Consider the following 12,226-nt stretch of genomic DNA (forward strand, 5'->3'; position numbering starts at 1 on the left):
ATGAACAATGACCATTGCATATATTGCAACAAAAAACATTTCCTCCTGAATCCAAAAAGTAACCTGTATCTGTAAGTGTGTTTCACGCAACTTGAAACCCAGTCCTTATGCCATGCACATGTCTGACGTCCGGTCTGAGTGACCCTTGACCCCTACCTCCCCAGGGTCCTCCTGTCCACACCCTTTGCAGTGACGTGCTACTTCCTGATCTGGTACGTTCCTGCGGTGGAGCATGGGAAGGTCCTCTGGTACCTGGTCTTCTACTGTCTCTTCCAGTCGCTGCAGACGGTCAGTACCGCGGGCCAGAGGGGAATCTGGAGAAATGCAAATATGTAACGTAGTAAACACAGGGGACTCACCATTCAATGTGGGATGTTATGAATATATATGTATGGTGATGTTACTTTCATTTTGACTCATGAAAGGTTGGATACAAACACAACATGTATATGAATATATATATATATATATATATATATATATATATATATATATATATATATATTAAATGTAAATTTAATATATACAATTTATATATATTAATATAAAATGTTAATGTAATTCAATATGTGCAGAAACCACAACTTCCTGCACAAAAAATGTAATTGTTTTTGCCGATAATTGTAACAACAACTCGTGCAATAATCGTATACAATATGTATGCACAAACAAACCACAACTTTCTGCACAACGAATGTAGTAAAATACATATTTTTTTGTTGCGTTGAGAATCAACATCCTACTCGAAAATGCGAAAGGGGCAATTCTCAGATGCACTGACCTCATGGCATATTCTACACGCACACCAGTACACCACGAGGGCTCACTGTGTTTCCCTGTGGGTTGACAGTGCTTCCACGTGCCCTACTCCGCTTTCACCATGTTCATCAGTGACGAGCAGACGGAAAGAGACTCGGCCACCGCCTACCGTAAGTCTTGACACACACACACACACACACACACACACACGATTGTACTAGTTTGTACATTTCTACATTACCATGTAAGAAATTAAGTTTCTACAATTACAGGGGTACAAACAGTGCTTTCACATAGAGCCTACATTTTTCTGACATTTCTGCCTTGACTCCCCTCTTCTATTGCCTCCTCTCCGTCCTCACCCAGGAATGACAGTGGAAGTGCTGGGTTCGGTGGTGGGCACAGCCATCCAGGGCCAGATCGTAGGCGGGGCCATCACCCCCTGCATCCCCACAGAGTATGATTTGGATCGCAATGGCAATGGGTCCCAGCCACTGAGGAACATAACTCGCTCACTGGACGACACAGTGAGAGCTCAATGCGTCATTCCTTTAAAGAAATTAGAATGCAGGTCCACTGAGAGTGAGATCAATGCAATTTAATTAGTATTAATAAGATCATGTTTTGTAAATAAAACAACTACTGATAATAGATCAGTGTAATCCTCTTTATTTTTTTTTCTTTGTATTACTACTACTATTATTACTACTATAAGAGTAGTACTTCATTAGCTGTATGACGCTAATGCTGCCTCTGTGTCTTGCCGTTTAAAGAAAGAGGCGTACATGATAGCCTCCGGAGTCATCTGTGCCATCTACGTGCTCTGTGCCGCCATCTTGTTCATGGGGGTCAAGGAGCAGAAAGGTGAGGATCTAGTTCCATCCATGGTCATTACAAAACAGCACACATTTTTCATCTCTCAGATTTGGATGTCATCTCTAGAGGTCATAACCTCATTAAAATCTCCCTCTGATTAAATTCCACAGAGAGACATTGTTTCTGACTAAGGGTCCTTCATGAATTACTTTGCAGACATCATAGCAGGAATTCCTGGAATGATCAGCACATAATCTGGGTCCCTGGCAACTCATTACTCCTCTGTTCTCCTCCACCATGGTTCTGTCTGTACCCTGTGTATCTCCAGATATAAGTCAAAAGAAGGCCAAACCAATAACCTTCTGCCAAGGCCTGAGACTGGTGATGGGGCACGGACCTTACGTCAAATTAGTCCTGGGCTTCCTCTTCATCTCCCTCGCCTTCATGGTACAACATTCTGATCTGATCCAACTTTATGTCATACAGTTAATGATCATTACAAAGTTCAAGTGGTTTAATGGTTTTATTTTTTCTCTGGCACAGCTAATGGAGGGAAACTTTGCCCTTTTCCTCACATACGCACTAGACCACAGAGATGACTTCCAGAACATTCTCTTGGTCATTATGGTGAGTGTGATCAATCATGTCAACAGACTTTATCAAAATATCTATTTTGGCATTGTAAAATAAAATGTATAGTTCATTGTAGCAAAGTCCATGCCACGCTCCACGCTTTTTCTTTGCTCCTTCAAACACAAGGACGCAGGGTGTTGGTGTGTTGAAAGCCAGTTTATTGTAGAAGATTGTAGACAATACATGACGTAGTGCTGCCATGATGTTGCCATGAGTTGAGTTGAATGTGTGTGCACATTAACCCAACCTAACCCAACCTGTGCACATTAATTGCTTCATGTGAAACAGGTGTGCAGCCTCACCAAGCCCCAGAGTCCAATCAGTCTGAGTCGGGCCAGGTGAGGCTGCTTAAACCAGCCGTCATCCACACGCCACATTCACTCATGTCAATAAAATAAAAGCACATTCCACAGGTTTTGCTTTAAACTTGGTTTTAAATGGTATATATTGGCGTTCCAATATGTTGGCTGACCATGTCCCACATCAGAGGTCAAGAGTTACCCAACCTCCCTACTAGTGGTTATAGCTCTATGAATGTGTCCTAGGCCAAAGGTCCTCCCTCTGTTTATCCATCAGCGGCAATTTCACTATAAATAAATTTGTCTTCTGTCAGGACCACTTGGCTGTAGAGCTGACATGTACGAGGAAACCACGCTGATCAAAAAAGAACAATATTTATTAAACTAACTATATACAACTGTAATCAGTAATGGGAAGCCAAACAAAATGTGTAGTGTATATCACTGTAATGTAGTGTAATGCAAAATAAGGTAATGATCGAGGAGCAAGGTTGCAGCCAGCCTTTCAGCGTCAGGCTGGAGCGGCCGTGAGAGACGGCGAGCCGACAGGAAGGGCTTATTTAAAAAACAATACAATACAATCCCTTCGCCTCCATGTCGCGGTTCAATCTGGACTTCAGAGAGTCAAAGCCAAAGTTCTTCTCAACCATGGCCGAGATAACCCCCACTACAAGTCTTTACTTGTTGTGGAAGTACCAGAGACGTCAGACGCAGTCTTTATGATTCATAATATCATCCGAGGCACACATAGCTTTTGGCCGTGATATTAGATATTATATTATATAGATACCTAAGAATAATATTATTATTGTAATAATTATATAATATTATATTATATAATATTATAGAGCTCCGGGAGTCTGCAAACAGCAACAATCACTTCTCCTCCATGCTGTGGTTCACTCTGACAGCTCATTGGTCAATGGGCAGCAGCTCATTTGCATTATAGCTACACACACCAGAAACAGCACATTCTGAAGGGACTGAAACAGAGGGGAATAGTGGTAGGCAAGATTTTTTTCCCTAAAAGCTATTCCGAGCAAACAGCTTCAAAAACATGTTTTCTGGAATTCATATACTATGTTTACTTGTTGGGAAAACACCATAATATGTCACCTTTAACTCCCGTCCAATCAACCCAGTCATGGACCTGGCACGGCCCATAGCAACAGCTCCCCTATTGGTGATGAAGAGAACAGCAGGCACACCAAGCACGGCAAAGCCGGGCGTGACACTTCTCATCAAAGAAGTGTCAGTTTTAGAGTTTTCTGTAACAGCAGCCTTTTAACTACACTGTGATGTTTGCTTAAACTGCAGAAACATTAACTCATGCTACCCTGTGCTTCCTCCTCCACAGCTCTCAGGCACGGTCTCCATTCCATTCTGGCAGTGGTTCTTGACCCGCTTCGGAAAGAAGACGGCGGTGTACTTAGGCATCACGGTGAGAGGCGAGCGCAGAAACACCAGGGCCTCCTTTCAGAGAGGTGATCTTTGTGGATAGGGTTCCCCGTGTCCCACTCACTGTGGTCACCCCGTCTCTCCCCGACAGTGGGCGGTTCCCTTCATGATCCTGATGGTGTGCATCAAGAGCAATCTGCTGATTTCCTATATGGTCTCCTTGGCGACCGGCGCCAGCGTGGCAGTAGCTTTTCTCCTGCCATGGTGAGCATGAGCATACCTTCGGGCGTGGCTTGTTTAGTTACCACTTGGTCCTACTACTGATTTCATCGATTTCATTGCATTGTGTCTGTCGCCACAGGTCGATGCTCCCAGATGTAGTGGACGACTTTAAGTTGAAGAACCCCGACATCCGTGGCTATGAGGCCATCTTCTTCTCCTTCTACGTCTTCTTCACTAAGTTTGCGTCGGGTGTGTCGCTGGGCATATCCACGCTCAGCCTGGAGTGAGTTATTGTTTGTTTTTTTTGCAGCGGACCACACTGTGGTCACTAAAATATAAGTGCATTAATAATCCATTGTCAACCACTTTTACTCATTCCATCTGTCTTGCCTAGTTGTCATCATGATTCACAAATTCCCTTTTCTAACTTTGGTTTAACAGTTACTGCTATTATAATGCAGCAACTTAGCAAATACAAAGGTCTTGAGTTCATATAGCCCATTGGATTATGGCTGTATGCATGAGGTTACCATCCACAGCAGGAGTCCAGTGGTCATGTGGCTTTAAATTAACATAACCCTTTTTTCATAACCAACTGTACTTACTCTTTTGCCCCCCTCCCCTCTCCTTGATTCCACATTGTTGAGCAGCTTTGCTGGGTATGTGACCAGGGGCTGCTACCAACCCGAGTCAGTCATCTTAACTCTAAAGGTGCTGGTCTCTCCGGTCCCAGTAGCCCTCATAGCCCTGGGACTGTTGATATTGAAGACCTACCCCATTGATGAGGAAAAGAGGAAGAGCAATCGCAAGCTGCTGCAGGAGCTGCTGTGAGTGAGGCTATTCAATGTTTGTGTGTTTGTGTTAATAAACAAACATTACCTTTGGTGGTCACATGAGCCAATAGCTGGCATATACACACAGATACCGATTGATGCTTTCTTCTGGCATCCTTAATTGTAGACTTGAACTCAGAATATTTTGAAGCATGCCTTATTTCCATGAAGGTCGATGCATTGCGCACCTTTTAACTTTTGTGTCTCATTCTTGTCCCTCTCCCCTCCTTAACAGTGACACTGAAGACTCAGAGTCAGAATCAACAGCGCTCGGAAGCGTTGTGTAGGCAGGTCAGACGGGACGCCAACGTCGTCCTGCGTATTTGCATGATGAAGCACAAGACCACCTGGGAGCCAGGACGGGCCTTGTGTGTTTTCAGTGTAGCTGGACTACGAGCGGAGAGACCACAGACCACACTGGTCCGCCTTCCTACGGACGCCTGGTCACGGCTAGCCTTTGAGTGCAGTGCACAACCGGGTTTAATGTTGAAAGAAGCTTTGACAGAAATACAGTTATTCTTTGTCTTGTTGGTTGAGAACTGGAGCCATCAGTGATGGAGAATTTCTGCTAACATTAAGTGGCGAAAGGTAAAATGAGTAGGCCTAGAATTTGTGAATCGGGCCTTGTAACTTCAACCATTGGGGTTTAAGTTATCTTGGTTGATAAATACTTTTATTTTAAAGAAAATGTTTTGCTCCATTAGTTGCAATGAGATTTCCTTTTTAATTTAAATGTTTTTTTAAGAATTGTGTTGATAATGTTCTCTGAATACCAAGGTACATGGGAAAGTTCTTTCAGAGAAAAACAATGTAACCTTCCCATGGGAGGAACAATGCTTTGACTATTTATTCAAAAACAATCATTACAGGGATTAGGGCTATATTGATGTTATATAGTGTTGACAGTAGTGTGTGTAGTAATATACAAATATCTTCATATGGTCTGAATGATGTATATGAAGATGGGCAGTTGATGCAATTCCCAATTTGATTCTATACATATAGATGTCTTAATTTATTTTAATCAATGTATTTTTTTAGTGGTCTGTTTCTTTGCTGCTATTGCATAATATTGTTCATGCACAATTGTTCATGTGTACATTGCATTTCTTCAGAGGTATTTGTACATGGGTTGATTGGTTTCTTAAGTTATATGAGTCTACTTTACCCAATATGTGGATTATTTAAATTATGCATACACATATGACTAAAGTCCTGAATAAACCAACATGAATACGGGTCTCACTATTGGTTTGGTAAGCAATTCTTCTACCCTACAGGGCAGGAGTGAACGACATAGATAGGCCTAAATACTCCTAAAGAGTTTTATATTATTCACTATTTATTTGGCGAGCAGTCCTACCTAGCCTACAGGGCAGGAGCGACTGCAATTTTAAAAAGTATAGGGGGATTATTTGTTTATCAACACGGCGGATGCGCGCGCAGCATGACTGCAGAAAGAAAAACGTTTCACCGGTTGCCATGGTTATCTCCGTGTGGTTAACTTGCAGTTGCGGTGTTAACTAGCGATGTTGTCAGCTTACTACAACAGTTTATCAGCGAGTGATAAAATTGGTTATGCGGATAAATTAACATTAGTGAATGGGATACGTCTTAATGACCCATACGCGTTGGGGGCAGGTGAGCGGATAAATGATGAGGAAAAAGTGGCCCCGACTTCAGTGGACATCCATTCATACCTGATCGAGACACCACGTCTCTATTCCCGAGAGAGCCTGAAGTCCTACACCACACTGGATGCCTACAGCTATATCACAGACAATCATGTTCAGGACATACTTTTACATGATTACAAAATTGAAAACTTCGTGACTCTGAAGACCAAGTTGCTGCCTAGTCAAAGACAAGGGAAGAGGACGGAGATAACTGCATTTTTAATCATCTGCTCGTTCCAATCGCTTCTTCTGATAGCTTATAACCAAAGACGTCTCCTGTTTGCCTTAAATGGGGTGCGAGTTGATGGTATCTGATAGAACCGCATTTTGTTTATCTCATTAAAACGGTTTGTGCAACCAACAGCACAACAAGACATGATCGTGCGCTCATGACATATATATGATTAAACTAAGTCAACTTTCAATCCACAAAATTGTGAACATATTCACGTTCAAAGTTGTAAAACGCGAGTGGCTAACAAAATGCGAAGCTAATAAAATACAACCAACCCATCTATGGGTGAACGTGCGTGAATTTATCGTTTCGCGCCACTAATTTTATCAGCACCTGCGATCGTTTGGCTGACGCACGCGCAAATCCACAGAGACGTAGGAAATCAGACTTGCGATGAAAACAAAGTGGCATCTTTACATTTTATGGAGTGTATTTTCATTTAGTATAGGTAACTATGTAGCAGGGAAATATGAGGCCCCGTCCACACGCCGTCCACCCAGACGGAAATCGATGTTGAAATCAAACACAAAACAAACAGAGACTACCACAGAGCCCGTCCATGTGCTCACCACTCACAGCGATACGGTGTCGTCGTCCTCCCGACTCGGCACTGAGCTAGAGCTAATATCTAGATCGCAGGGTGCTGGGGGCCACGGGCCAAGGAGTCAACCTCACTTCGCGTACCTACCAGATGTTTCTGTGACCTGTTCTAATTCTGATTTCGTCGTGCGGGTCAAAACTGCATTTTACGGACATGGCGCAAACGCCAAGGAGCTGAGGTTGGGGAGGACGTGCAAGAGCAATGGCGCTCTCGGACCTTACGGCGACCTTCTCTTTGCTTACCGGATAACTGAGTGCGACGTCCAACGTGAGGTAATATAGAAGCTTTTTTATTTTGCATATTTAAATTAACTTATTTAGTCTCAATATCGAGAATCATTGCCCTTCCAACAGATGTCCCTCGAGTATATCGTGTATAAATACGTGCTCCACTACACACCGTCACCAAAGAGGCGCAAATTCAGCACGGATTCATTCGCTGGTAACATCGAGTGTCGTTATCCAAGGTGAGACGGATTGGGGACTTAACACTTTGCATGAAACGATAGGCTATTATTACGAGGGGTCATTAATGCCAATATTATGGTTATTAAGACGCATAGTGAAGTTGAGTTGGAGCGTCCACCGGCCCACCTTTACCACAAGGTGGCGCGGTTTAATTCGTTATGTTCTTAAGGTTGGTTATTTGCAGTATACTATCTATAAATCGCATTGTTTACATCGATTTCACCCCCATTTTTCTTCCTAATAAAGTTTTTGTGTTAATAGGTTATTAATTGAAATAGCAATTCCAATATTGACATCATCACATAGGCCTATATCAGAAAATTTCTACACTGAAAAAATGCATAGAAAGAATGAATATTAGCCTACAGACAAATTACTTACCACAATATTCAAGACCCGCAATACAATAAAATGGCACAATACAATTGGTGAAAAAAAAAAATAATTATAAAAATAATAATTATATATATATAAAAGCGTGTTGTATGACAAGAAATATACTTACTTTGTACTTTGATGAGGCCTACAGTTGAATGCTTATTGAAGTAGCAGCACAGCACAGACGATTGTCTATCAAATAATGTTTAAAAGCTTATAGCAATAGGCCTTTTAGCGACCAATGGCCAACCTTGGGGTTGGAACCCCACTTTGAGTTCCCTGCATTGCATATGGGGTCAAAGGAGAGTGCTGACTGACATAATCTATAGTTATTTGATGAAACATTTTTTCTAACCTTTAAAAAAAATACAAATGTTTAAGGGCTTAAAGGGCCTGTATATCCAAACTGACTTGGTAATGATTCATAGCCACCAGATAACTTATACTAATCACTTTTGAAAGAGCCAAATGAGTAACCTCCACAAGTGGGTCTTCAATGAGCAAGAGCACCGTGGTATTGGCAGTAATAACCCCTCATGATTACTAGGGGTGGGAATCTCGATTCCGATTCAGAGGTCAACTCAGTGCTGCTACTCACTGCTACTCAGTTTGCTAATCACTTCCTACTTGTGTGATGATCATTAAAGACAATCAACAGATGAATTACCTTATCTAATATTTTATATTAGATAAAGTCGGTTCTCTGCGCAGAGAACCCGCAGGCAGAAAGGAGTTTTCTGTAGCGCTCTGCAGTAGACTAATAAATATATATTTATTTATTTTTTGTTTAATTAAATTTGTTTAAAATTATCGAGACAGAATCATTCTAGAGAGAATCGCGATAAATCGAAGAATCGATTATTTTTCCCACCCCTAATGATTACATTAATAACAAATGTATCATAATAATTTTATATTATTGTATTAATTCTTGTCCAGGTACCACCACGTCTACCAGCTGGCTGTGCGCCCTATCTGGCAAACTGCTATTCATCTTAAAAAACTAAGGGTGCCCCTCACCGAATTCCAAATCCAGTTAATGGACGGTATGCAGACGTGTATTTAATCACATTTGAATGAAGGGCTAACCGTTTTTTGGGGGAATTGGATTGGTAAGCTACAATTGTTCCTTCATCCATTTCAGATACATGGAACATGCCAGCCAAGTCCAACATCTACCTTCTTGGGGAGACGGTAAATCTCCAGGTGTCTGCCTCCCAGCTGCCATCGATATTTACAAAGGTGTACATCAGCAGCTGCTTTGCCATGCCCTACCACAGCTCTGTGTCTCCCCTCAAATACGCTCTCATTGATAACTCTGGGTATGTATTGGAGATGGACGTTGGACTTCACAATGTAAGCAGTTTTGCCATGGACTCACGTATGTAGGGGGGGTCCCATGGGTGGGCATCCTCAGGTGTATGTCAGGGAGCCGGAAAGAACCAGGGAGCTCTCAGTTTGTCTCCTCCCAGGACAACCAGATAGTTCGGTTCTCCTTCAGTGCCTTTCAGTTCAACTCTGACCCCAACACTCAGGTAGGACCATCTGTTCTCAAAAGCTAAGAACGTTTCAATATCTGCTGTCTAAATTTGTTGGAAAAGCCGTCATCTTTTTACATGTTGCGTATCGTTTGTGTATCAACCTTTCGGTAGGGTTGTTTTCTTTCGATGGGTCCATTAACGTACAATTCATGGTGGCTAATGTTATATAGTTACATGGTATCTAAATTAAGTATGCTGATGAAACACCAATATCCTTAGTTGTATTTTAACATGGGATTTTGCATTCAAACGCAGACATGATAAATTATGTTCACAATCCACCATGAACCACATCATGATGATGATGTCTTGTATATTGGCATGGTTATTGTTTCTCCATTCGACCTGGCACTAAGGGTATTGAATTTTTCACTTTTAGGTGCAGATCCAGTGTGAATTACATGTGTCATCAGAAGGCTCAAGTGCTGTATACAAAGCTTGCACTTATGAAGACAGGTGTGTTTCTTTATATAGTCAAATACTGTCTACCATTGAGTAATGTTAATTTCAGCTTTTGCAAATGTGATGAGCACAAGTCTTCAGTCTTAATAGGTGGAGAGCCCTCTCTGGTGACGACTACATATGTGATTGTTGTGAATCGCAATGTCTGACATCTAAATCTAAACGGGCGATGGTGGAAGGTAAGCAGTTTGTAGTTGTCTTGTACTGCAAATTAATAATTTACTCAAATGTTTTTCATTTTTATTTAATGAAATTGCAACATTCATTAACAAGTGGTCTCCTTCTCGCATTGTGTTGCATATATTCTTGTTTTATAATCTTTTATAATCATCTTTTATAATTAGATCTTTTATAATTATATTTTATAATCTAATCAGACATTTATCAGGCTTCAGAAACAAAACAGCCAATTGTTGGCTCATAGAATATATATATTATTTTTTCTTCTCTGTAGCACTTTGAGATTCCTGAAATATAAAGTGCTATACAAATAAAATGTATTATCATTATTATTAATCGTAAAGTGGTTCAACACAGCTAGTCCTTGAGATCTGATTGTAGTGCTTTGTTGCCACACAATGACTTTCACATTTTTGGATGCAAGGTGTTGATGATATTGAGGCCAATAGCATTGACATCCCTGCTGATCTAACCATATTTCTTAAGGCTCTGCCAACAGTGGACCAATACAGGTCCTGGCTCAGTCGCCCCGCTCAGAGGACCATTCTCCATCAGCCGTTCCCCCTCTGATTATAACTACTGCAGAGGGGGAGCTGGAAGACATCTTGGTCTTGGAGACCAAACTGAATCAACCAGTAACTGAGCCGGGGAGTCCCCGAAAGTGGCACAATACCAGTAATCTGTTTAAAACCAGTGGCAAAGAAGAACAGCAAAGCCCGGAAGATTACGAGATAGACGACGAGGTTGAGGAGAATCTTGAAGGAGACAGTAGTGTGTGGGTTGACGGTGCCAAAGCCATCGGTCGGTTGAACCAACTGGGCTTTGGGTGGGGTCTGATCACAAAGGAGTGGGATCAGGAAACGTCTGGCCTCATGGATTTGGACGAGTTTGGGGAAGATGGAGGCCTGCAGTACAAAGAAGACCTACTAGAGACAGAGGAGAAGGACGAGTTGGATTATATGGATTCGTCAGAGAAGAAGGAGGGGAATGAGGCACATGAGTTCTCTGGTGAAAGGCTGGGGCTCGGTCTGCTGGAGGAGGTGGAGTCACATGTCACTGTGGCTCTGAGAGAGACGCAAGCTTCAGGGGAGAAGTTCACCACACCCTGGGCTGATGATAGACAGGAGGAGGAGGGGACGAGAGAGAGGCATGGCGGGAGCAGTGAAGAGGTTGTTGGGTCCGGGTCGGACGTTGAACGGGGGAATGACAACGCTGCACAGGGTGATGGACTGGTAGAGGTGGACGTTGGCGGGGATAAGGAAATTACTTGGTATTTCACATGGAAGTAGCATTGGTAAATAATATTTCACTTCTACCGATCTATTTCAATAAAAATATAAAACACAAATGCAGTCATTTAACTTGTTTATGGCATCACTTGGCTGTCAGGCTTACATTAATGTAAATCAAATAGGATAACCAGTGCTTTGGTTAAGGGAAGTTGAGATTAAAGCCTACCCTTTAGTATTTTAATTTAACTTGTATTGTAGTTATTCAAGCTTTTCCGTGCATGGCAAGAGACAGTGGTTAAGGTAATGGTTTTGTTTTAAGTGAATCATTTAAAAAAAACACTGCTATGTCTGAGAACCCTACCAAATATCTTTAAGGAAATGGAAAAGTCCATATTATACACCCCAGTGAATAAACTTGTAGGGATGTGGTCTCCCCACCAACCGTAGAAAAACATCTTAACTTTCATTGACTAAATGCCATCTTTTACTTTACA

At 41.9% G+C, this 12,226-nt stretch overlaps 2 protein-coding genes across 2 annotated transcripts in view; both read left to right on the forward strand.

Moving 5' to 3' along the window:
* LOC311361971 (sodium-dependent lysophosphatidylcholine symporter 1-B-like) overlaps positions 1 to 5,247 on the forward strand; it is a gene marked incomplete at both ends in the record, with an annotated part of 10,103 nt that extends 4,856 nt beyond the window's left edge. The window contains 11 exons of the mRNA XM_084481768.1: positions 165 to 288; positions 851 to 929; positions 1,126 to 1,286; positions 1,533 to 1,623; positions 1,904 to 2,022; positions 2,119 to 2,202; positions 3,865 to 3,948; positions 4,057 to 4,169; positions 4,267 to 4,410; positions 4,778 to 4,954; positions 5,196 to 5,247. Coding sequence (XP_084337894.1) covers positions 165 to 288; positions 851 to 929; positions 1,126 to 1,286; positions 1,533 to 1,623; positions 1,904 to 2,022; positions 2,119 to 2,202; positions 3,865 to 3,948; positions 4,057 to 4,169; positions 4,267 to 4,410; positions 4,778 to 4,954; positions 5,196 to 5,247 — 1,228 coding nt within the window. The remainder of the gene's footprint in view (positions 1 to 164; positions 289 to 850; positions 930 to 1,125; positions 1,287 to 1,532; positions 1,624 to 1,903; positions 2,023 to 2,118; positions 2,203 to 3,864; positions 3,949 to 4,056; positions 4,170 to 4,266; positions 4,411 to 4,777; positions 4,955 to 5,195) is intronic.
* A 2,017-nt stretch (positions 5,248 to 7,264) lies between these two features.
* On the forward strand, positions 7,265 to 11,789 carry LOC311362120 (uncharacterized protein; the record flags this gene model as incomplete). Its single annotated transcript, XM_084481927.1, has 8 exons — positions 7,265 to 7,744; positions 7,826 to 7,938; positions 9,257 to 9,363; positions 9,462 to 9,639; positions 9,735 to 9,852; positions 10,238 to 10,314; positions 10,402 to 10,499; positions 10,987 to 11,789. The coding sequence occupies 8 exons, from the start codon at positions 7,265 to 7,267 to the stop codon at positions 11,787 to 11,789; spliced, it is 1,974 nt and encodes a 657-aa protein (XP_084338053.1).
* Between the last annotated feature and the right edge of the window lie 437 nt (positions 11,790 to 12,226).

The sequence above is a fragment of the Micromesistius poutassou genome (assembly GCF_964030765.1).
Source record: "Micromesistius poutassou genome assembly, chromosome: 17".
In the NCBI taxonomy this organism is placed as follows: domain Eukaryota; kingdom Metazoa; phylum Chordata; class Actinopteri; order Gadiformes; family Gadidae; genus Micromesistius; species Micromesistius poutassou.